At 36.3% G+C, this 24831-nt stretch overlaps 1 protein-coding gene across 1 annotated transcript in view; it reads right to left on the bottom strand.

Annotated features, from left to right (window-relative positions):
* Positions 1 to 15800: 15800 nt before the first annotated feature.
* NEGR1 (neuronal growth regulator 1) overlaps positions 15801 to 24831 on the bottom strand; it is a 350646-nt gene continuing 341615 nt past the window's right edge. The window contains exon 2 of the mRNA XM_036256224.1: positions 15801 to 16077. Coding sequence (XP_036112117.1) covers positions 15801 to 16077 — 277 coding nt within the window. The remainder of the gene's footprint in view (positions 16078 to 24831) is intronic.

Here is a 24831-nt window from a genome sequence, read left to right as displayed (position 1 = left end):
GGCTGACTCCTTCACTTATCTTAAAGGAACAAAACAGGACATAATTTTGCTTCTTAAATATATAGCTCTTCCTATTTGATTAACTCCATATTTTAAGCCTTATGTATGAATTGAATGAAGGGTCTAGAGACACATACATTCCCTCCCTTTGATCTTCATAAGGCCATGCTGATTATTTTACTAGATGCAAATGCAAAATAAGTCCTACCATATTTTGGCAGCAGCCAAAGTGGATAACAAACCACACTTCAGAAAGCACAGACTGAGTTAGGTTGCCTTTAAGGGAAACCTCACTGCTGTGTACTGCAAAGTTAAAAGAGGAACATATCATACTGTCAAAGACAAGTGGGCTGTGGGAACTACAGGCTCCGAAGCCTTGCAGTAATCCCAGCCGCATGCCAAGTCTCAGAAAGTGGGGCAGTGTCTCCTTTGGAGATGGGAAAAAACACTTCAAGGTATGCAGAGCTGACAACTCTCCATGAGAGATGGATGAGCCATGGAATGTTTTCTGCCTTCAAATAATTGTTCAAATGCTCTGCAAGGAGTTTTCATTAGCTAAATAAATACCTTGGAGAGCAATTTTTATTTATCTAGAGCAGACTTAAAGTAACTCTTTCCAGGAGTCTTAGGAGGTCAGGAGCTTCAAGGGTAAATTTATGTTGAAAAATACACATACTGATTTCTGTTAAAAACACTTTTTAGCCCTGGCCGGTTTTGCTCAATGGTTAGAGAGTCGGCCTGCCGTCTGGAGAGACCCGGGTTTGGTTCCCACTAAGGACATGTACCTTGGTTGCAGTTTTTCCCCGGTTGGGTCATGTGGGTGGCGACCACTCGATGTGTCCCTTTCACGTGGATGTTTCTCTCTCTTTCTCCCTCCCACACTATCTGAACAAAATATCGAAAAGTTTCCTTGGGTGAAGATAAAAAACAAAAACACTTTTTAAAGAGAGCATGGTATGCTAAACAAAACAAAAAAAAGTATGCCAGTTCTAAAAATGTGAGTCTTCTGCCAAGATTGTTTAGTTAGTTTGAGATTTCATTCTTGGTTACTCAAAACCCAGTCCACTAATATACTATAAATCTGAAATATACTATTTCACTTCATTTCACTGTCTGTTCAGAACAGACAGTATAATAGGCAAAGAGTAAAGGTCAAGTTTATTGATTAAAACTTACAGCAATGAAGTGTCTATTAAGCCAGGGTAACTGACTTCCATGTGCCTTACTCTGCATGGAATTTTTCTGGATGGAGCAGTTTTGTCAGAAATCAGCACATTTTAAGATTTCAATGAAACAAAATGTGACTAGATATATTATAATTTGAAAATTAAAGTGCTCACATTCACAAGTTCAACATCTCTATCTGCACCTGTTTCTTCCATTTCCACAATATCCACACTCGTTCTCAGAGCCTTGTGCAAGTGTGAACTATGACAATACTCTTTCAACTGGATTTTCTTTCTTAAGTCCTTACATAATAATTTCGTGTCACCCAAATTTAAAAAAAAAAAAAGAAAGAAAAAAATCATCTGTTATTTTGATTCTTTTCCTTCAACTGAGCCTATGCTGGTCCAAAAGATGCAAATTAAATCGAATGCAGGAAAGTATATTATTTCACATGCTATTTCAAGAAGATAGCCTCATAGTAATGCTAGATAGTGTTCAACATGGGTACTACGCAAATTCATTACTTAAACAACAGTGCCGTCTTTGGGTCAGTTGTTGACAGATGTTACCAAGTTCTCCATTGGTTGACCTTCTTTTCTGGTTTCTTAATGAAAATGTCATAGTGTTTTAGTGTCAGGAACTCTGATAACACAATAAAAATGATAGTCAGTCTTTGCAGGGGAAAAAAATATCAAAATATACCAAATTTTACATATACTCTCATCGGTGTTATGATTAAAGAATCCCTTAAAGTCTTGTCACCTTGTTTTGGCTAGTATAACAGCTATGCCTTAGGGTCAAAATGTTCCTCGATAAGAAAACAAAAGGTTATTCTTTTTATTAGCTAAGGAAAGCTGTGTCAGAGTGAGAATTTTTTTTTTTATTTAAAGAACTCGAACAAGATTTTGTCAATCCTGTCTGCCGTTCATCATTTCTTTCTATATGTAAAACTGCCATTGCCAACTGCTGAGATGATGGAGCTGGATGAATAACTCTAAAGTTTCCATAAGATGCTACTTAAAACTGCTGCCCATGGCAGCTTCTTAATCTGAGGAAGCTCCCAGCCAGGGCTCCCCAGGGCTCCCTGCTTACACTCTCCACAGCTGCTCCTCTCAGGAATGAATGACTCCAAGTCAGCAGTTGAGCCCAGCAATCACAGCCTCCCACAGCTGCTCCCCAAGAGCCCCATTGCTTCTCACATGCTCAAACAACCTCCAGCAGCATCTTGATCTCTCCAGAGCTGCACATTAGAGTGTTTCTTTGTCAGCACCACTTCTAAAAGACATCCTATGGCAATATTCTAATGGAGCCATTCCCCCAATCTGAAGAGCTGGTCCTGTTCCCGAACCACCAGTCCTCCAACCCTCATTCAACTTTGTGGAACAAGACCATGTGATAGCATACTTCTAACTGTGCCTTCAGCACTTGCTGAGTCTTGAATTAGCTTCTCATTCAGCTCTACATGATTATGCAGACATAGAGAAACTTCCAAGCAGTTTTCTATAGCTAACGATCAGTTCAAGCCCTTCTCCCAGTGAAACTTCACTGCCAATGTTGGGCATGACTCTCCATAAAAAGAGGACCACTTCCTTTATAATGCACCTGCCCTAGCTTCCACCTAATTTAGTGCACTTACTTGCTTCATGCCAGTTTCACCCCACTGGTTTATAAATTCCTTGAAGGGCAAAGATCATTTTTATTTGTGTGTCTTTGTTTCCCTAACACCTAGAACAATGATTAACACAAGACAAATGCTGAAGAAAATGTGCCTAGGTTGCATTAGAGTTAGTGTCCAAAATCAGGTAGCTGGTTTATAGAAGAGTCCCAAATTGCTTTTTATTTGTTTCCCCACAAGGCACATGGGCAGTTGTAAAAATCATGGCCCAGAATATTGCTGGGCAGCTTGCAGGGTAAATGTACAGTAGTGCCCCACACAGCCTCCTGTGTGTTACTTGTCTTAAACTCACAGTCTGTGTGGATAATGAAAAACTGCTGTTACCACTCATGTCGTGTGTGTGTGTGTGTAGCTCTAATCTTTATTAAAGATGCCACTGAAATGCTAATGATAATTGCACCCAAAAAGCTAATAAAGGGAAGCCCACGGCTCACATAAATGCCAGCATTTAATGATTATGCATACTTTTATCTTTTCTCCCTAGTTTATCTTACTTCTGATAATTAGTTTAGTAAATTGAGATCTCAATATATGTGTAATTAATTTAAAAATTTGTTTTTAAATTTGCTTTTTATACTCAGGAATGAGATTTTTTTTCTTTTATCAGAATGTAAAGAGGTAATTATCATCATATATAAGGGTTACCTGTATGGAAGATAGAGGTTAAAACATACCTCTTGTATCTAAAACTAGGAAAAACTTGAAATTTTAGGGGACAAAAATCTGTATCAGTCAGAATCTGGTCAAAAAATAGAAACAATATAAATATTTTAAATAAAGGGAGTTTAATGCAGAGAGTTGTTTACACAAGTGATAAAGGGCTACAGAACCAAACGGTGGAGAAAGTGAGGACATTTGTAACAACAAGGAGCCACTGACTCCTATGAGGACGTGTCGTTGACAGAACCCAGAGGTCGGGGCTGTCATCAGGAACTGAGTCCACAGCATGGGGCTGCCCAGTGTGAGCTGTGCCTTTGGGAGGGCGGGCTGTCCAGGGAATCTGGGGCCACGGGAGAAAAGTCCCTGCAGGAGACACTCTCTGTGGCAAGAAGGAAGGGAAAAGAGCCAGACTTCTCCCTCCCTCCTATCCCTGATCCCCTCCCAGTGTCTCCCCCTGGGCGAATCCTGTCAGAAACCAGAAAACATGGCAGCCTGGGAACACATCATGGGGGTCAGCCAGCCCCGTGGCAAAAGAGGTACGAAGAATGGCTCAGAGATTAAACAGGCAAAAATGATGGCCACCACATCTTTTCCTTAATGTTAGGTGGTAATTAGTTTTCAAAAAATAATGTAGAAGTCTTTTCAATTATTGTAGCTTAAAACCTTAACATGGGTATGAAATTTATAATATCTTTTTACATGGAGCTTTTACACAGGAAGAATAATTATTTTTATTAATATTTTACAATTAACTTTATTATCTATATTCTAAAATAAAAAATCACTTAGAATCAATGAGAACAATCTCAATTATACCCTAATTCAAACAGAGAAAAAGGAAAGGATCTATCAGTATATTATTAGCTCACTGGAACAAGACAGATGGTAACATCTATTGAATACCTACTCAGAATCAGACATTTGGAGAAATTTCTCATCTAGCTAATTGTTTTTTAACATATTCATGGCAATCCAGAGACTTAGGTATTCTTTTTTACTTCTCAGAGAATGAAAATGAGTGTTAGAGAGATAGAGATGTTTAACCAAGTTTATAGCCTTTATAAATAACAGAGCTGGAAGTCACCTGAGGTCAGCCCACGCCACACTAAACTACTCAGGAGAATACTAGTTTTAAAGGAAAAATTGTCCAAAGTATGACTACATGAGAAAAAAATCAGAAGAATTGTATCTGGTCATTGGCTAGCTTGTATTCCCAAGGGACTTCACTCATTCATTGTATCATTTATAAACTATTTATTTTATCGCAGTTACATGGTAGGACAGTGAGACAGATGAGACCTAGGCTTACATGGAGCTTGGCACGACCAGCCAGCACTGAAGCATTCAGCGTGTGTCTATCTTTTCTACTAGGTCAGTGGTTCTCATGTGGCGATTTTCACCCCAGCAGACATTTGACACTGTCTAGAGATATTCTGGGATGTCACAACCAAGGAATGACACTCATGTCTATAATGTGGAGGCCACTGTTTTATGTCCATTGGGGCTGCTATCACAAAATATCATAAACTGGGTGATTTGTAAAGAACAAACATTAATTTCTCGTAGATCAGAGCTTGGGAAGATGAAGATTGTAGCACCTGAAGATTCTGCATCTGGTATGGACCCCACTCTTAGATGGCCATGCTTTCACTGTTACAGCCTCACATGATGGAAAGGGGAGGAGTCCTTTATAAGTGTACTAGTCCCATTCATGACGGCTCTGCCCTCACAACCTAAGCACACTGTAAAGGCCCTAAACCTTAATGTCATCATTTTGGGCATTATGTTTCAACATATTTATTATGGGGGGCCACTTACATTCAACCTATAGCAGGCAAAGCCATTCTAAACATCTTATAGTATATAGGATATTTCCTCCCCTTCTATAACACACACACACACACACACACACACACTAATATGGTCCACAATGTCAATACTGCCAATGGTGAGAACGTCTGTCTTATGTGTGTATGAAGATATCTTTATTTTTGAATGTGTATGTGTGTATTAGTTTTCTTTTTCTTGCCATAGATGATTAGAAACTTAGTATCTTTTTTTTATCCTCACCCGAGGACATTTTTCCATTTTTTGTTCAGATAGTAGAGTGGGAGGAGAGAGAGGAAGAGAGAGAGAAACATCAATGTGAAAGGGACACACTGAGTGGCTGCCTCATGCATGACCCAACCAGGGCCAGGAACAAATTGCAACCGAGATACGTGCCCTTAGCGGGAACCGAACCCTGGTCTCTCTGGACCGCAGACCGATGCTCTAACCGCTGAGCCAAACTGGCCAGGGCTAAACTTAGTATCTTAACACAACACAAATTTATCTTACAGTTCTGTAGGTTAGATGTCCAATATAAGCTCTCTCAGTGAAAAGCAAGGTGTTGCCAGGCTTGTGTTCCCTTCTGGAGGCTCTAGCAGAGAATCCATTTCCTTACCTCTTCTATCTTCTGGAAGCTACTCATATTCCTTGGCTCATGACCCCCTTCCTCTCTGTTTCATGGGTGGTTGAATCCTTTATACATCACATCACCCTGACTCATTTCCACAGTCCTATCTCCCTGAGTATCTTCTTCTGCCTCTCTCTTCCACTGTTAATCACTCCAGTGATTTCATTGGGCCCACCTGGATAATCCAGGATGCTCTCTCTATAATAAGATTAAGTGATCTGCAACCTTAATTCCCCTTTGCCATGCAATCCCACACATACACAAGTTCCACGGTTATCTCTGGGTACCATTTCTGCTCACCACAGGAGAAATGCCTACGAAGCTTTTAGCAAAGTTACTTGCACAGAGTAGGCATTGAATTAAAGAGGGACTACACAGCATTGCTTGAATTAAACTGAATTCATCTTACATGTCCTTTTAAAATGGACTACCTTTAAATGAAAGGGTCATGGCACGGGAAAATCAACTCATGTGTCTTGCCTAACTCTGCACTGATAAAGAGCTCTAAAACGTGTCCCTGCTTAAGTCTTCAACAGGCCATCTTAAAATGTGTCCATCTACCAACTTGCTCAAATCAAAACCTGGAAGAAGGAGTAAAATACGTGACAGGAAATTCTACTGGCGTTATTTTGTGTCCTTTTAAAATATTAACTCCTTACGTGGGTTTGACATTAGGAACCCTCAGTTATAATCTCTGTAGCTAAGACCGTCCCATATAAATGCTATTTTCTCAAAATAACATTGCGAGGAGAAAAAAAAATTGCAAAATTTTGGTATCTCATTTATTATTTCTTCACTATAGCATGCAATCACTAGTCTGCATTTGTGAAAACATGGGGATTAGCAGAGGATAAGGATGCTATGACCTGAAATGAAAATAAGCAACCTAAGTCATGAATGCCTAACTAATCCTTTTAATTTAAAATGTTTCCTGTTATGTCAGCATTCCTGGTGTTATGCCCTAAAGATAACATCAATACATTAAGTCACAGCTTAAGCTAAAGTGATTGGCATGAAGCTGGGGGAAAAGCAAGTACATATATACAGCCAAGAAGCCTCTACTGAGTCCCTAACATTTGTTAGGCACTTTCCTAGATAATTGGGTGTCAAAAAGGATTCGGACCCAGCCTTACCCTCAGGAGTTCAGTGGGGTTTTTATTTGGAGTCCACATGTAGGTTTAGGGATATATATATAATATATATATATATATATATATATATATATATATATATATATATATTTTTTTTTTTTTTTTTTCCTACCAGTTTCATCAGATTTTCAAATGGGTTCATGACCAGAAAATGTTTAAAAACCACTGGTCCAGATGTAAACCTACTAATGTGGGTTAGAAAGCCGGACAGCCAAGTGCAATGCATGGTCCACTTTTCCTGAGTCTCTACTGCTCTCTCTAGATCACTAAGCTGAAGGGATGTGAATAAAAGTGGTGTGGGACAGAGAGACATCAGGACACAGAGTCACCCTGATTCTGCAAATTGAACTTCACCACCAATTTTAATTATGCCCATTTTCCTCTTGGCACTATACATAATTAATTCTTATTGTTCTGCTATAAATCATAAGATAAACAATCTCATTAGCAGATTCAAATTTTCTCCTCTGCTAAATTTTATCTTTGTCCTACATAAAGGTTACAAAGGGCATGTCATGTAGAATGTAGTTAATGAAAATACAAAATCTTAATTGCGTTGGTGTAATTTCTTAACTATACCCATAATTTGGAGAAGAAAACAGTAAAATCCCTTTATAGATTAAATCTTATTGCCATGACTTCCAAGGAGAAGATGAATTATTTCACCAGACTTAGATTTTATTTGCAGGGTTTTTCAAAATAAGTGGACCAGTTAAAGCTTGGTAATCTTTTATTTATACAGAGATTTTTCAAACTGATAGTGTACATTGCATTGGGATTTGACATGTGTTACTCACACAGTTATTTTCTTTGTTTTAGGGTTATTTTGTTTTGTTTTTTAGGAAAAAATAAAGATACTCTAAGATAGGCAACAGCTATAACTATTATGAATCACGACACAAAAAAATAAAACTCAGAATTACTACCAAGAATATCAAAATGTGATCAGTCTAAGCTTTGAAACACTTATCAAACTATGTGCTTCAAGAACTAGAATAAATATTCATTAATCATTGGAGGGACTTACAAAGGGCAGTACATTTTGATTAGAGGGTTAATTCCTTCAATACCAGTCAGTTTTCTTTTTCTTGCTCTTTCTCTCCTTTCTTTCATTTGCAGATAAAAGCATATTGGAAGTTGATAAGAAAATACCATCAACTTTTTCACTCTCTCTGTGCATAGACACATAGTTTTTATGTGCAATGCTATTTTAACATAAGAGCTTGTGTTAGGCTACATTAAATGTCATGTACTACTTTACGGTTAGGAAAACATGATCGCTACACTTACAGAAAAAAAAATCTTTCTCAATGAAAAATATGGTTCACTGAAATCTACCTTCTTTTACTGCTACAGCTTTTATCTCAATCACAGAACAATAATGCCCTATGGCCTTTTCTAAAGACTACATTTTTTAAAAAGCAAGAATATTTAGAAGAAGAAAGTGTTCCTGGTGGAAGAAGTGCCAATATTCAACTGAGAATTTTGCTGAAAATTAGTTCAATTAACCTTACTTTCTATGGCCTCTAGTATCTAAACCAACAACCTAATCAATGTCAACAAGCTCACAGACAAAAGAAAGGTAATTGCGTCCTAGAAGCTGTCCTGGTACACACTGCCATTTAACCACAGCAACTGTAGCCAGACGAAGATGTCTGAAAAAGCACACTGAAATAACCCACCTAAAAATGCATTAATTTAAAAATTATTATGGGATTCATTACTCTTTAAAAAAACCTATCCCAGGTAAGTCCAGATTAGTGACCTGAGTTGTCTGTGAGGGTATGTTTGAGGGAATGATTGTACTGAAGTCTAGATCACAAAAGTCACCCAAAGGACTTATTTTTTTCCAGGTTTCACAAATTAGGCATAAGTGTCCTAAACTGTTTAGAAACCAGATCATTAACTTTCTGGACATCAATAATACTACCTCATATATTTGAACAGATTAAGTGTTTTCCATTGGGTAAGCCCCTTGGAGAAGATAGTGAGAGTCCTATTAGCTGAGAAGGCATATGCCCCAAACTGCTTAAACATTCCTTTCCTCCTAACTTGCAAATCTGCCCATTTCAGATCAAAAGAAATAGAAAATGGGAGGTTTCGGGTATGGTCCCAGTGTCATTACTTCATCACTGTGGGGAAAATTTGTGGGACTAATACCATTGTATTTGCATCATTTAATCTACTCAACTGGTCTTTGACCCATTGGTCAGTATTCCGGTACTGATTAGTCTGTATGAGCTCAGTATATTTTGGCTCTCATTGAATTGGGGTAAGCAGAGTTATTTATGGTAGGATAAGTAAGGAATCTCTGCCAAGGGAATAAGTATGTATACCCTTATCCATGTAAGTTTAATCTCATTTATTTGATATCACTTATAAATTAATTTTATAAAGTAAATGATGTAATATAGATGTATTATCCTATATAAGGTGGTCTTAGAAATTGATCTCTGTTATCTAGTTAATACAGTAAAGTTATGGATCATACAGAAAGACTGAGTCACTTTTAGGGGATAGTCTTCTTAATTTTTTTCTAAAATAAAACAAATCTGAGTCCACAGACACAGAGAACAGATAGATGTTTACCAGTGGTGAAGGAGAAATGGGTGAAAGAGGTTAAGAGTACAAACTTCCAGCTATAAAATAAGTAAGTCACGAGAATGTAATGTGTAGGATGGTGACTATTGGAGAAGTTCATCTAGAGACTATGATGACAGGTTGACCCTTGAGCTGGCCCTGGGCAATCTGAGGGTCATCACCCCTCTGTTCTCTGTGGAATGTAGCTTCTGCCCACTCTTCCTATTCTAGGAGCTGTTACAAGGACACAACCTTGAGAGTAAGGTGTTATTGAGACTACTTGTACTTGATACATGACTGAACCTTATTAACCTTGTTAACTGAACCTCTATATAAACTTTTAATATTCTGGCAAATAGATGTGAAGATCTACTTTTCTTGCAGCCACACAAGACAAGCCTTGTGTGAAAGTTCCCTTGCTTACTAAACACCTGCCACCTACCAATCTGGAATGGTCTGCCTCTTTTTTTTGGCCTCTACTTTCTCTCCATGTACTGAGGTCAGTTTCAGATTTCACCAGGGGAACTCAGGATTTCAAACCAACAGTGACAATAGTTAATACTGTACTGTACATTTATACATGATAGTTGCTTAGAGGTTAAACATGATAGTTGCTTAGAAATTAAATTGTAAAAATTCTAATCACAAGAAAACAAATTTACAGCTATGTATTGCATTGGATATTAACAAAACTCAATGTGGTGACTTTTTCACAATACTATATAGACAAATAGTAAATCATTATGTAATAAACCTGAAGCTAATATAAAGTTATATGTCCAATATTTTTCATAATAATATTTTGAAAGTATATACTTTATAATTATTTTATCTTATAGGTACTCTGAAGTTACATTCCTTATAGCTAAACATTATTTGGTTGGGATAATGATATAGCATTATGTTAAGAAACTATTTTTATTTCAGGTGAATTATCATTTGTTTCTATGCTAAAAATATTTAAATATATATGTTTTGGGTATTTATTATTTCTTTGTGTTTTAAAACATGTTCACAATTGTGTTCCTAAATATAATCTTAATATTCCCACAGGTATAAATAGAAATTGAATAAAACAGAGTGGGAGCCAGTCTAAGACCCTAGTCCTGAGTTATCATTGCATTCAGTCAATAACTATTTGGACATCTATGGGCTTTGTAAAACTTTTCCTAGTGATGACAATTTTCCTTTAGTTTCATTTTTTAGCTTGTTGAAAGTCTGAAATATTTACTGTTGCAGAACAATGCCTTGAATTTTCTAATATATGTGGCATTTTGACATGCTTTTTTGATGAGTATAGCTTTTCCTTTCTCTAGGTCTTTTGAGGAAGGCAGGCCTATGCCTTCTGATGCTGTGTTATTGCCCATCTGCTCAACTTGGCACAGAAGTGTGGGGTCTTCCTCTTCCAGCATGTACCTTGTCAAGGCTTTATTGTTCATGAAAAAGATGTTAACAGTAGATTAAGATATGCTGGTCTTCAAAGAACATGGCCCTATACTATGGCCATATGGAATAATTGCTCACCAGCTATTCACTGGTAAGTATAATTTTAAAATATCTGTACCTAAATTCCTATTCAAACACCCGACTGAAGGAAATAATATTTGTGGAGGTTTGACTGAGGAAGGATGGGTCCTAAAATTTACTCATAGATTAGAAAATAATAAAAAAGCTATTGCCCTGGTATTGAACTAGCATCTTATTGGATTTACTTTTAGATTTTTAATTAATTGTTTTAACTTCCCTGAACTTCAGGTTATACTGAAATGTACTATAAGGAACAAACCCATGAATAAAGGCTGTGAGAGCGATACACTTACTTCCTGTTGAGATGTTCCTTGTAGCTCACAGTGATATTCTGAGATGACTCAGCAGAAAGGCTTCTCCATTCTGAGTCACAGGATCAGGGTAGTAAGAACAATAAGCTTTCACCTTATGGACCATGAAATGAATAGCTGATCTTGTTCTCTTGCTGTGTTGGCTGCTATAAATTTTAGAACTTTTATTTGTTTTTTTTTTACCAAGCATCAACAGCATATAGAAATCATGTCACAAATTTCACGATCTAACCTCACCTCTGATGTATCCTGCTCTTCTTACCTTACGGCTTGCTTCAGATTTCTCTTATTTATCTTGGTGGACTAAACACTTCTTTATAAGTCCGTCTGAATCATTCCAATATAAAATAGACTGTCAATAATAAATGGTGTTTGAATGTGTTTTCTTTCCACTTTACAAAGCCTTTCTCAAAACAATGAGTAAGCTGGAGGCAAGGATCTAATATTGTCATAGTTGAGGATCTTTGGGGAGCAAACACTGAAATGAGATGGAGTTTACAGTGAAGGACATTTATTAGGGAATATCCTTGTGATAAATCTCTGGAGAAGGAAGAAAATAGGACTGAACAAAGCAAGAAGGTAAACTGCGGTACATGCCAGTCAACAGCTCCAGCTCTCTGGAGCCCAATGGCCCATCAGAATAACCTTCTTTAGGCTGAAAGAAAGGAGCCTTTGTACTCCCTGCTTCAATGAGTCATCAGATATTGGTTGCTCTGGGCAAGCTGATTCTCTAGAGCTGAATCTATCTTCGAAAGGGTTGACCAATAAATACTGTGTGTTGATGACACCTCATAAGCACATCCTTGGAAGGGGAAGAGTAGCACCCTATCTATCATAAATATTCTAGGTAAGTCACATACCCTGAGGTCATTAGAATGCCCTGGGAAGTTGAATACCCTTGAGATGTTATTTTGGTCATAGAGTTATGTGCTAGTCAAATCTTCTTCTCTGCATAGAGAAAACCTAGAGTATATCTCCCTAAAAGAGTACAAGTTGAGTGATGAACAGTTCATAGATATTGTGGAAGGTGGGGAGCATCATAACACACCATATATTTATTATCTCAGTTTCTGTCCAGAGACATATTAGCTAGGTCCTCATTCATAGCCTCACAAGGCTAAAATCAAGTATTGGCTGGAGCTGCTGTGTATATATTTACTTATTATACAACACCTATCAGTGTCTATTTTGTGCTGTACAGAACCTAGACTTTAAACATGGACTCAAAGTAGGAACCATCCCTGTCATGTATTTAAGTGAACAGCACTGACATGTTATGTTTCCAGTCATTACAGTATTGTAATAGTAATCTCTGATTTCTATAACAAGTGCTACAGCACCTTTTTATACTCATGAACAAGAAAGATTGCACTCAGTAAATGCTGAACCACATGACTTGAAACACTGAACAATTAGGTAACTTGATTTATCAGCATCATATTATACATAAGTAATTTTTTTACTGAGTCTATTAGCCAATTTCCACCCCTTGAAGCAAAACTCCAATTCACCAACATTCTTCAAATTCCATGAGTACATACATTGTTCTGCTCAGCTGGTAAAAGAAAAACATGGAGATAAATAAAGCATACTGGCAGAGTAAATGCTAGGTATTGTGTAAAAATTAGTTTGCACGGTGCATAATACAAATGTTATACAAGTGTTATAGAATGTGTTTTTATTTTTTTTAACTGAAATCACTTTTTCCCCTTTCAAATAAAAAGCAAATAATCACAGTGGATTTTTTTTTTTTTTTTAATCTGTCTTTTTGGTCTTGACTACCATGGACCTTGAGATCTGAGTCCTCAAAGTTAAGAGAGGCTTTATAATTACCCATCTCATGAGGAAAATTTCAGAATTGGAATCCAGGTTTTCCAACTCATATTCCAGTGTTTTTGCTTCCTTATTGCTCTATTCATTGATATTGATAGCGCTAAAAGATTAATAGCACCAAAAAATGTCCCATGTACGATGTCTGCCTTGGCAAACTATCCTTTATTATCCCCTATACTGATTTTATCTTTAAATACCTCCCTTGAGTGCATAGTTGCTACAATTAAAAATGAGCTTTATTTTTATCAGCCAATGTTTGTTTGACATCACTGATTAATACTCTTCTTTCCCTCGCTACGTTTCCTTATCTCGGTGAGTAAAGACTTAACAAAATGTTTGGCAAAGAACATACACTTCAAAACTGTCCAGGTACACTGAGCACCAGACAACCAAACAAATGTATAGACTGAAGAGATGAGCACACCAGTTTATTTTCAACCTTTGAGAGGAAATGGAGCTTAAGTGGGGTTGACTTTTTATGACATTTACTTAGTTCTTGAATTGACTGACAAGCCTATTAATGTATTCCCTGAACTTTATTAATGTAATTGGAAAACTGCTTACATGCCAATCAACTTCTAATAAGTAATTATGTTCATAAATACTGTAAAATTATTAGCTTTTAATGTGACCCAACCACACACTTTCAACACAGTAACAGACATTTTCTTTTTCTAGAGGACCAAAATATTATACTGATAAAAACATTTGAGAGGTGCATTCCTTGAAATGGTGCTCAAAAGTTCACCATCAGCAAACGGCCAGCAAAAAAGAGTGTCAGAGTAAGGAATGTAATGGCTTTAAAAATGTGTGCAATGTTAAACAGTCTATGTAATGCAAAGTTATGCAAAGAAATCCTATGGAAATTACACAAGTGCCTGGCTGGGTGGGGCTTATATATCCATAGTCTGGTTTAAATGTGTGGGCTTAACCTGGAACAAGAAAGAATGGAAAAAATGATCGAAAGATATATTCAGTGTCTAAAATATATCATTTAAACCTACAATAAGCAAAATGTCTGTATCTCAAGTGGCTCAAATGTATTAGTGTCCAAGTTTACATTTTCCTATGGAATAAAAATCTTTTGAAGTCTCTGAGCCAGAAACTGGAGTCAAAGGGTGCTGAACTGAACAAGAGAATAGGATTAGTTCTGGATAACAGAAGAAATGTGTTTCTGACTTGTCATCCAATGTCAGCTTTTGAAGCTGGACAAACTCCTGCTCTCTGGAATCTTTGGATAATCTCGAAATAAATATGGACTTTGTTGAAAACGGCCATATTCTCCTATTATGTTAAATAAGGGACTCTTACTGTCTGCAATGATCTCTAATAAGAAAAGCTATTGATGAAATTCACTGATTTAATCCTCAATTTATACTTTCTTCCTTAAAGTTAACTGTTTAACTAATAAATTTTTTATCAAAAAGTTAAACAATTTACTGATTAAAGCTGTATTTGAATTCAAGTTTACATTTATATGAGGAAATAAAGCTCAGTTAATAAAATTGTAGATTGACAATCTTTTCCAGATGTAAATTGCTTGCATGAATCAATACTTAGTGTTAATTATTTGAAGGGTTAACTCAGAAGTAATACAAATAACTTGCTTACTCAGCATTCTTGTTAGGAATAAAACATGCATTCACTGGCACCACATTATCATATAATTTGTTATTAATTTTACTTAGGAATGCTGCAATGTCATTTGAGTCCCACAGCATAATATTTCTATGCAGCCAACATATGATTAATCTAAAACCCACAAGTAAATAATGTAAAGGGTAAAAATATACATTTTCCATTCTATTAGCATTATAATTTCATTTTTCTTGAGAAGCATTTGTGTTCAGGATAAATATGCTCTTACATTTTAGTGTGCAAGAAAAATAATATAATTTGATGATTCTGTTTGTATTTGGAGATTGCAAGTTAGCTAGCATGATTTATGATCTACTGCAAGTACATCAAAGTATAAAGCATTATGTACCATATTTTTTCAATTACTCTATATTTAAATTAAGTATTTCTAGAAGGCTGCTTCTTTCATTGTGACTTTAATCAAAGTATATAGAAGTTGGATTGAAACAGAGTGTTGGGAAGCTGCAGAATTACTTTAAAGGGTTACTATCCACATTTCAAAAAGTTCTGATATTTTAATGCATCCATCATGGTTTATCAAATATTTATTTTAATGTATCAATCAGGAGTTCTCAAAGATTTATTGAAGGGGTAACTCAAAGGAAGTTGCAAAGTGAATCATACACAAACAATTATAATGTGATGTTAATTGATAATTTTTTATCTTGGTAAGTGGGGATTCGTATAATACCCATTACACTTAATGGAATCTAGGAACATAAATCCCTAAAAACAATGACAACATATCTTTCAACATTGTCAGTTACTTCTGAGTCATTTTTATATCTACATATTGAACATTTCTAAGCATAGTCCTTCACAATATAGCAGTTATGGAAATGCATACCTTGCACTGTGAGATGAACCTGCATCGTTCTCGGTGTATGTTGAGTCTGAACAGAACACGTATATGGGCCATCATCTGTCACATCTACATTCTGTATCTGGAGGCTGTAGTCCCTTTTATTCAATGTTGAGATGGAGACTCGAGGATCCACTGACCACTTATCACCTCCCGCAAAAATAATACTTGACCGGTTCAGCCAGGCACCCTTTGAAGCTCCATCTTCCAAATAACATCTACAAATTACCAGAGACAGAACACTATTAATCAAATGGAAATGAGAGACATTATCCTTGTTCAGACTGTGTTTCCATATGGTGAATTATATCACTTCATCCAATGCAAACATCAGACATAAACAAAAGAAACATGAACACGCTTATACATCATCCATTCCCAATACAAACGTGAAACAATACTTGCATACAGTTTAGTTTTGTTTTGTGTGTGTGTGTGTGTGTGTGTGTGTGTGTGTGTGTTAATTAAAACCCAGTTAAAGTCAGTTTTCATTCTTTCTGGATGACAAATAAATTTAAATAAGGTTAAATTAGTTCACATAACAATTTTTGACATTAAAACATATTTTGTTTTTTGAAATTATAAGTAGGAAAGGTCTATGAGTCAACCTCATTCAACCCAATCCAGTTCTCAATATAATATACCAGATGCAGAAAGCAAGCATAGAATAGTACTATATATATGTTTATTTTTAAAATCACCTGCATTTGCAGAGTGCTAAAGCTGCACACTGAAACTGTTAACTGCATTTCACTGATAAAATTGCTTTTATAATTAAATGTAGTTATTTTAAAATAACAATGTTAGTAGCAAATTCATGTTGCCTTTTCAATGAACTGACCAAAAGTTTCTCCAGGTGGCATTCATGTATCCAATAAATGTGCATGAAGCATCTACTATTTATGGATTCAAAACGTACTGTCTTTGTTCTTCTATTCCAGGAAAGAAGACAACCAAGAAATGCAGTTAATACTATACATTAAGAAAAATAATTTTATCAACTCAAGCTAGAGACTCATGAGAGACAAAAGAGGGTTACTTGACTCAGAAAGGGTGTTCAGAGATAGAAAAATGCTTTCTGGGGAAGGATAGGAAAGGCCTGAGCTAAAGCAGTGGGAAGTAGCAGACACAGCCTTCTAGAGAGAGGTGCTGTGTGTGGGCAACCCCAAGGAGAGGGGAGAGCGAGGCAGGCATTCCCAGGACGCACAAACAAGCATGCGCTATGAGGGAGCCATGAGAGATGAAACTGGAAAGGTAAGCTGAAACCAGATGATGATGGCAAGCAGGATGCCAGTAGATTTTAAGGCCAGATTTGAAGCCATCTATTCAAAGTTGTATTCTATAACAAGATTCAGAAACATAGCTTTGTATCTAGATTTAGAACAGAAGGCTCCGGTCATAATATGAGTGATTTTGCTGAGGCCTGGAATTCCGTTTTATCTTGAAAACGTTCTGATACAAATTAAAAGACTGGTTCTCTTAAATGAGTACAAAGCACAGCCACAGAATGAAAGTACACATACAACAAAATGGTTTGACAGCATTTCCACAGAACACCTTGGGGGATTGAACACAGTGTTTGAAATTGCTACAAAATTGCAAGCTGAATGAAGCAGGGGTGGGTTGCTGCCAACTGTATAAAACTAATCAGTGGGTGAAAAAAATAGGGAATAGGGTACACTGCAGAATCTAATTTGCAGCCCACTTCACCATCTACAACATCCAAACTAGTAGAAGTCATAAAGATCACTGTTAATTACAAAGCTTTCTGTTATGTATTCAATGAAGAAAATAAAACCCACTTTAATGATATAATGAAACAACTATAGTATATGGCCATTTTTTATAATATGCAATAGCACAGACATATTTCCCATTTCACAAGATCATACTTGTCCTAGCATTGGGTAGAACCCTGAAATAGCACTAAGAGGGCTGTGATAATTCCAGTATTTGTATTTACTATCTAAATTCACAAAGTGTTTATTGTGTGACCTCTGCATTCATGGCCTTCACACGTTATCCTAACTGCTGCTCATAGCAACCTTGTGGGGTATGAGTTACTATGTCTAATTCACCACCAGAAAATAACTGGAATGTTTAGGTTACATGACTTGCCCTAGCCATACTAGTAGTGAGTGGCAAAGTTGAATTTATAATCAAGTCTAGTATTTCTACATCCAATGTCCTTTCCACCGTAATGCAGATCAAAGACTTTTAAAATAGGTTTCAGAAGTGGGAAGATGATTAGAATGTTTCAGAAATTACTGCAAGTAATTTCTTATTTACTGAATGTGACCAGCTGTTTAACCTGTCCTATTCTAAAGGAAGCATAAAATTAATTATTCATGGATATTTGACCATGAAAGTCTGATTTTGAACACTCTGCCTGGCATTTCCCTTTCGCTAGAGGCGGAAGCAGCTTTACCTTCACGTGGGGGGTGTTAGGAGGGCACGGAGATTCACAGCCTTTAGACACCGGAGTTTTCCTAGGCCTGATCTGGTTGTAATGCCTAGTCTTAGCACAAGCACTGTTCCTCTGTTCTGCCACATCAGGAACCATCAAGGAAGAACAGAGATTAAGTTCTGAACTGTGAAAATGAAAAAAAAAAAAAAAAACACAAACGAGCCCTTGATGCCCTCTGAGCTTAGAGAACTATATTTTATAATTGCTATTGGTCTCAACCCAAACCTTACTAAGACATGCATTAGAAAAGCCCTTGAATGAGACTCAGGAAAAGGAACAAACACTTTTTTTTATATTCCCTTGCACTGCTATAGAATTATTCTCAGATTACACTACTCAGTTAGAATTTAAATAACTCAAATGATAATATATGGAATTTTACAAATTGGGGGGTAGCAAGGCTTTCTATTATATAAAAATCATAAAATACTCATATAGAGTATATGTACTATAAGGTAAACTATAAGATTATTAGATAAATTATATGAAATATGCCAAACATGCAAATCTAATTTCTTGAGAATAAGACCTATGTCTTCTACATCTCTACCTCCAGAGTTACCCTGTTTTCCCTCTTTACAATACAAAGGGATCCGCCTGACATGTGTATGCTGTATTAAGAAGGAATTCTGGAGGGAAGGAAGGTAATTATGGTATGGGGGTGGGGAAGAAGAAGGGTGGGAATTGGTGGTAATGTCGTTTCGCACTCTCTGGACACCAAAAATCTTTTTTCTTGGTTTAAGAACTCTATAATGCCGAAAAATATAAATCTCTTGTAATCCTGGCTCATACAGAATGTATGATTTAACAAAGATGATAAAGTATATTCATTAATAGCCATCATGCCAAACAGGACGTTAATATATAGTAATTAAATTGTTGTTATCATTGGATTATTGTATTTCCTAGAGATTTTTTAACTTCTTCCCTTGACCCCTGTAGCCAAATCCATTCTCCCCACAATGAGCCAAATTAACACTTAATTTTTACTTTTGGCTTTGTTAATTCTCACCCAAGGATATTTTTTCCATTGCTTTTTAGAGAGAATGGAGGGGAGAGAGGGAGAGAGAGAGAGAGAAGAAAGAGAGACAGCAATTGGCTACATCCTGTACACAACCCAACCTGGGTCAAGGATCAAATCTGCAACCCAGGTAAGTACCCTTGACTGGGAATCAAACCTATGACCCTTCTGAGTGTAGATGGACACTCTAACCATTGAGCCACATTGACCAGGGCAAGTATAAACATTTTAGCATTTCCATCAAATCGACTCCAAGTCCTTCTACTCCACTCATAAGAAACACTCAATTCTTGATAATGACCGATGAGCCTATATTATCTTGTCCTTTGATGCTTTTCTGATTTTATGGGCTACCCTTCCCAACTTGCTCCACTCTAGACAGTGGTCCTCTAGCTGTGCTTTCAACAAGTCATGCATTCTTTTGCCCTAGCCAGTTTGCTTTGTCTGCATCTTCCACGTGGAACTCTCATCCCCCAAAGTTTTGCGTTAATTCTTCCCTCTCTTCCTTAGTTCTTCACTGAATTGCCTAATGTATTAAATAGCACATATTGTTCTTAACACTCCCATTAGATATATTTCTGTTTACTTGACCGATTACTTTGTGTATCTCTCTGCTTAAAAGAAGATCCAGAGACTGTGTTTATTTGGTCGCTTCTGTAGATTACAAGGGCCTACACGTAATGGACAATGAATAAAATTTTTTGTTGAGTGGACGAATGAAGACAAAAAATTAAGACATCTTTTAGAAGAAGGAATAATATTGGAAAGGATATCAAAATTCCAAAGTGCAATCTAGTTGGGAAAGCAAAGACATGTCTGCATTATAAGATATAAATATGCAAAAATCTGTGGCACGGACAAAAACCGCTGAGACATAGCATGAACTCAATAAGCAATGAGAGTCAGTAGACCTAGCTCAGTGAGCAGAATTAAGTGGTAGCTGTGGGAGAGGTGGTCTGGGCTCATACCTACTTGAAATAAGAAAGAACTATAACATTTACTCTGTTCTTTGGGAACCACTAAATATTCTGCTTAGCATGTGCTGGGCACTTTGTTAGGCACTCTGCACTGACCCACTTATAACCCTATGAGCAGAAACCTATCATCTTCACCTTACCAATGAAGAAATGAGGGTCATTCTGAGATTGTATATTGAACAAAGCTAGTCATCCTGGACTCTTAACTATGGTGATAGACTATGCTATGTATTCTTAGAGTTGGACATCAGCAAGGGTAAAGGGTTCTCTCTGTTTAGGGTGGAAGAATTCATGTGTGAGGGATTTCATGTGTGAAGCAAAGACAGCCATGTAGTTAATAGAAGCAGGATGAAGCCATAATTCTAGGGTAACAAACTCAGATCTTTTTGTTTGTTTGTTTTCTTCTCTAGATTTCACAATGGAACATTTCAAGAGCTAGTGAGCTGAGGATCCCTTTAAATTAAAGACAATAAAATAATCGGAAAAATATCCAGTAATGAATATATCCTTTGACTATAACATGAATTTTCTTGAAAGTGTTTTATTTCTTTTTTAAAATCTGCTAGCCTCTTTCTGTTACAGGCAGATGAGTGAAGCAGTTCAAAAATACAGTCCTCAGCACAAGCTGTCTTAGCACCATGACAAATATCATGACAAATGCTTCAATTTTCAGTCAATCATCTGGATGTTTTGTATACATAGTTGCAAACATCTGGTTGTTGAAAATGTGACAGCTCTCAGGGGGTGGAGCTGGGGGGCAGGGATTGAGAACAAAAATAGAGAAAGAACTCATTGATGTGGCCAGCAGTGTGGTGATTGGGGGGTGGAGGTGGAAGAGGGTGTAGGGGTGAATAAATAGTGATGAGGAGAATTTTTAAATTAAATTTATTTATTTTTTAAAAGAAAGGAAATATCCAGAATATTCCATTTTGTTTCACAGATGTTAATTATATCAATCCAGGCTTAAGATAATTAATGCTTTTCTAATCAGAATTGCATTTACTTCTCAAGTCTCTTAAATGGCTCCTTTATAAATGACCACACATTAGGTAGGTCCCTATTTTGGGGGCAATAATAATAAGTCCCATTTGGTGAGCTGCTAGTTGATCAAACTGCTGTTGGAATAATTCTAACTGACTCTGTCTGTGACATTATCTCCTGCTGTGATTAAATATGAAAGTTGAACATCAGAGAGTTTGGTAGAAATTAGAATATTTGGGTTATTTATTATGTTTTTAAAGCTCTAGTAGGAGAAAAAGCCCATGGCTGCTGAGGAATGATTGGCTTCACTTTCATATCTCTAATGCCTGCTGACAATTTCCAAAAACATAACCCTTAGCACCTTTACCAGTACCCAGCAGGATTCATTCCACTGTATGGAAAGAAACCACCTTTCTCAAGACATGGTGATTAATGAAAGTTCCTATTAAAGGTACGAATTAATAAAAGAAGAAAAGTGCAATTTCCCTTGGATTCAAACTAAAACACGTGAAAGCGATATTCTCGTGAAGGCATTGGCTAGCTACTTCCATAGCTGTCTTTTTGTTGTATCACAAAGTTCTAAATATGACAGGAGAACTTTCAAAAGAATACAGAAAAAATTTAAAATTTAAACCCTATGCAACCTCCATGCTAATCCTGCATACAAGGAGAGCTTTGATATCCTGGCTTCTAGGCCACAGCGAAGTGAGGGAAGTAAAGCATAGATTAAATGAAACAGAACAAATTCTATTCCTTCTCTTATTTGTCTTTGTATTTTTTGTTTGTTTGTTTTTATCCTCACCCAAGGATATTTTTCCATTGCTTATTAGATAGAGTGGGAGGGAGAACTGAGGGGAGAGAGAGAAACATCAATGTGAGAGAGACACATGAATTGGTTGCCTCCTGCGTGTGCCCCAACAGGGGCCAGGGATCAAACCTGCAACCGAGGTACATACCCTTGACTGGGAATTGAACCCAAGACACTTCGGTCTGCAGGCCGACACTCTAACTGCTGAGCCAAACTGGCCAGGGCTGTCTGTTTTGAGGCACTCTCTACTTAATGTAATCTTTCATGCCAGTTATTCACTACATGATGTCACAGATAGAGGATATAGATAGATAATATAGATATGGATATGGATATAGATATGGTTAAGTATATGAATATAGATATGGACATAGATATAGATATAGATATAGACATGTGTATACAAATACATGCATATGTAAATTTTATTATTATATATTTAATATTTTCCAGATAATAATATCATTATGTATAATATTACAGTTGATTTAATACTTTCAGTTCTGTTTTACTACTATTATGATAAAAACTTATCTGTGGAGAAACAATTATTGTTATATTTCCATTTCAGCAGGTGTAGACTTTGTCAAGAGAAATGCACAAAAATCAACCATTTGTCCAATGAGCTTCAGTTAATTAAGTTCTCAAACCTCATAAGTAATGACAATTATATTTGTCATTAAAAATGCACTTGTGCCCTGGCCGGTTTGGCTCAGCGATTAGACCGTCGGCCTGTGGTCCAGAGAGACCCGGGTTAGGTTCCCGCTAAGGGCACGTACCTCAGTTGCGGTTTGTCCCCAGCCCTGGTTGGGTTGTGCGAGAGGCAGCCGCTCAATGTGTCCCTTTCACGTCGATGTTTCTCTCTCTCTCTCTCCCTCCCACTCTATCTGAACAAAAAATGAAAAAATGTCCTCGGGTGAGGATAAAAAATAAATGCACTTGTGCAGGTAACAGTTAAATACTGTTGTGTAGATAACAATATACTGACATTATTGTCTGCCAGGTACTACTGTAAGTGCATTACATATATTTCTCTCTCAATCTTTACAACAACTCTTTGAGATAGGTACTGTCATGTACTATCATAATGCCCATTTTACAGAGAAGATACTAAGGTACAGAGAAGTTAAGTAAATTACAGATGACTTTCTTATTGGAATTTGTAATTAACGGAAATAACTTTATTATGACATAATTGAATTAAACCTCCAGGCATAAGTACCTCAGTAATATTAATGACAACACATGTGCATTTTTTTTAAACTGGAAATTATGCAGTGTTGGCCATATTCTTATGTAGTATCAAACAGATAAATAACTGATTTATTATTTTCCAAGAGAATGAAATCTATTTCCTGTATATTTTTTCTATACAATAATAAAGCTATATGAAATAATCTTGAATAAGAAATTGAAAGTTATCAACTACTATCTAAGTATAAGAAAAAAATTTCAAGTTACTTAAATATTTTAATAGTATAAATCAGAAGAAAAAATCTCTGAAAACAATAAAGTTTTTAAAGTTTATTTTCTTTTTTTCATTAAAACTATACCTAATTCCTAAAAGATGGGAACTTTAATGCAGCCAAGTAATACTGTAAATTCATATCTTTTAATCTTAGTTTATTGCACCACTTAAATTTTTTAAGTCTTTATTAAAAATAACATTTATAATCCAACATTTTCAATGCCTAGAAAATTATTAAAATTTTGTTTTTGATTAATCATTAAATTTCAAAGATTAAAATCACTTATTTCAACTTGTAGTTAAACCATGCTCTTTCATAATATTACAAATTGCTTTACCTTATTCTTTCCATTGGCTCATTTAAGTCAAGCTTTCAGGAAGCAAGATATTTGTTAGGAAGGGCAACACCAGGAATTTTTACATGTAAGATGCTTCAATGCATTATTTGTAAAGAATTCAACATATAAATGAACATTTATGAAGTAAAATATGTATAATTAAATAAAACCAAATAACTTCATTTTTACTCTGATTGTCATCATCTTGTATTGACAATAATAATACATTTTATTTGCTGAATGGTGACTATGGATGGATTAAGAGGAATAGAAAATACTTTAATGTATGATCACATTTAACACTCACAAAACTCTTTTGATCGCTCAGCTGGTGTGGCTCAGTGGCTGAGCATCAACCCATACACCAAGAGGTTGTCGGTTCGATTCCTGTTCAGGGCACATGCCCGGGTTGGGGCTTGGTCCCCAGTAGGGGGCGTGCAGGAGGCAGCTAATCAATGTTTCTCTCTCACATTGATGTTTCTCTTTCTCCCTCTCCCTTTCTTTCTCTCTAAAAATCAATAAAAATGTATATTTTTTAAAAAGTCTTTTGAGAGGTAGATAGGTCTTATCTTCACATTAAGAGTGGAACACGCATAAACACAGGGTTGATGAATGAAGCAAAGATTATAAAAAAGGACAAGGTCTTACATAGTTAAGAAGTTAGTTTAGGACTAGCTATGTTCAAATGACTTTAATCATGGATCAAATTGGAAATTTCTTTGTCATTTCTATTTTTTAGTTTTTGAATTTAACTAAACCAGCTTGCTTTCTCCCACATGGACTTGAATGTGAGATATATGGATCTGGAAGGGCTTCAAGATTTCTGTTAACTAGCAGGTGCTCTGAACCGCTGTGGGGAGAATTCTGTCTGTGGTGCTGTCTCCCTGGCAGATGCTTCCTGGAAAAGTTGGA

The sequence above is a fragment of the Molossus molossus genome, unplaced genomic scaffold (genome assembly GCF_014108415.1).
Source record: "Molossus molossus isolate mMolMol1 unplaced genomic scaffold, mMolMol1.p scaffold_m16_p_12, whole genome shotgun sequence".
NCBI classification, from domain to species: domain Eukaryota; kingdom Metazoa; phylum Chordata; class Mammalia; order Chiroptera; family Molossidae; genus Molossus; species Molossus molossus.
The sequence above is the reverse complement of the archived record's forward strand: the minus strand, read 5'-3'. Positions and strand labels throughout refer to the sequence as shown.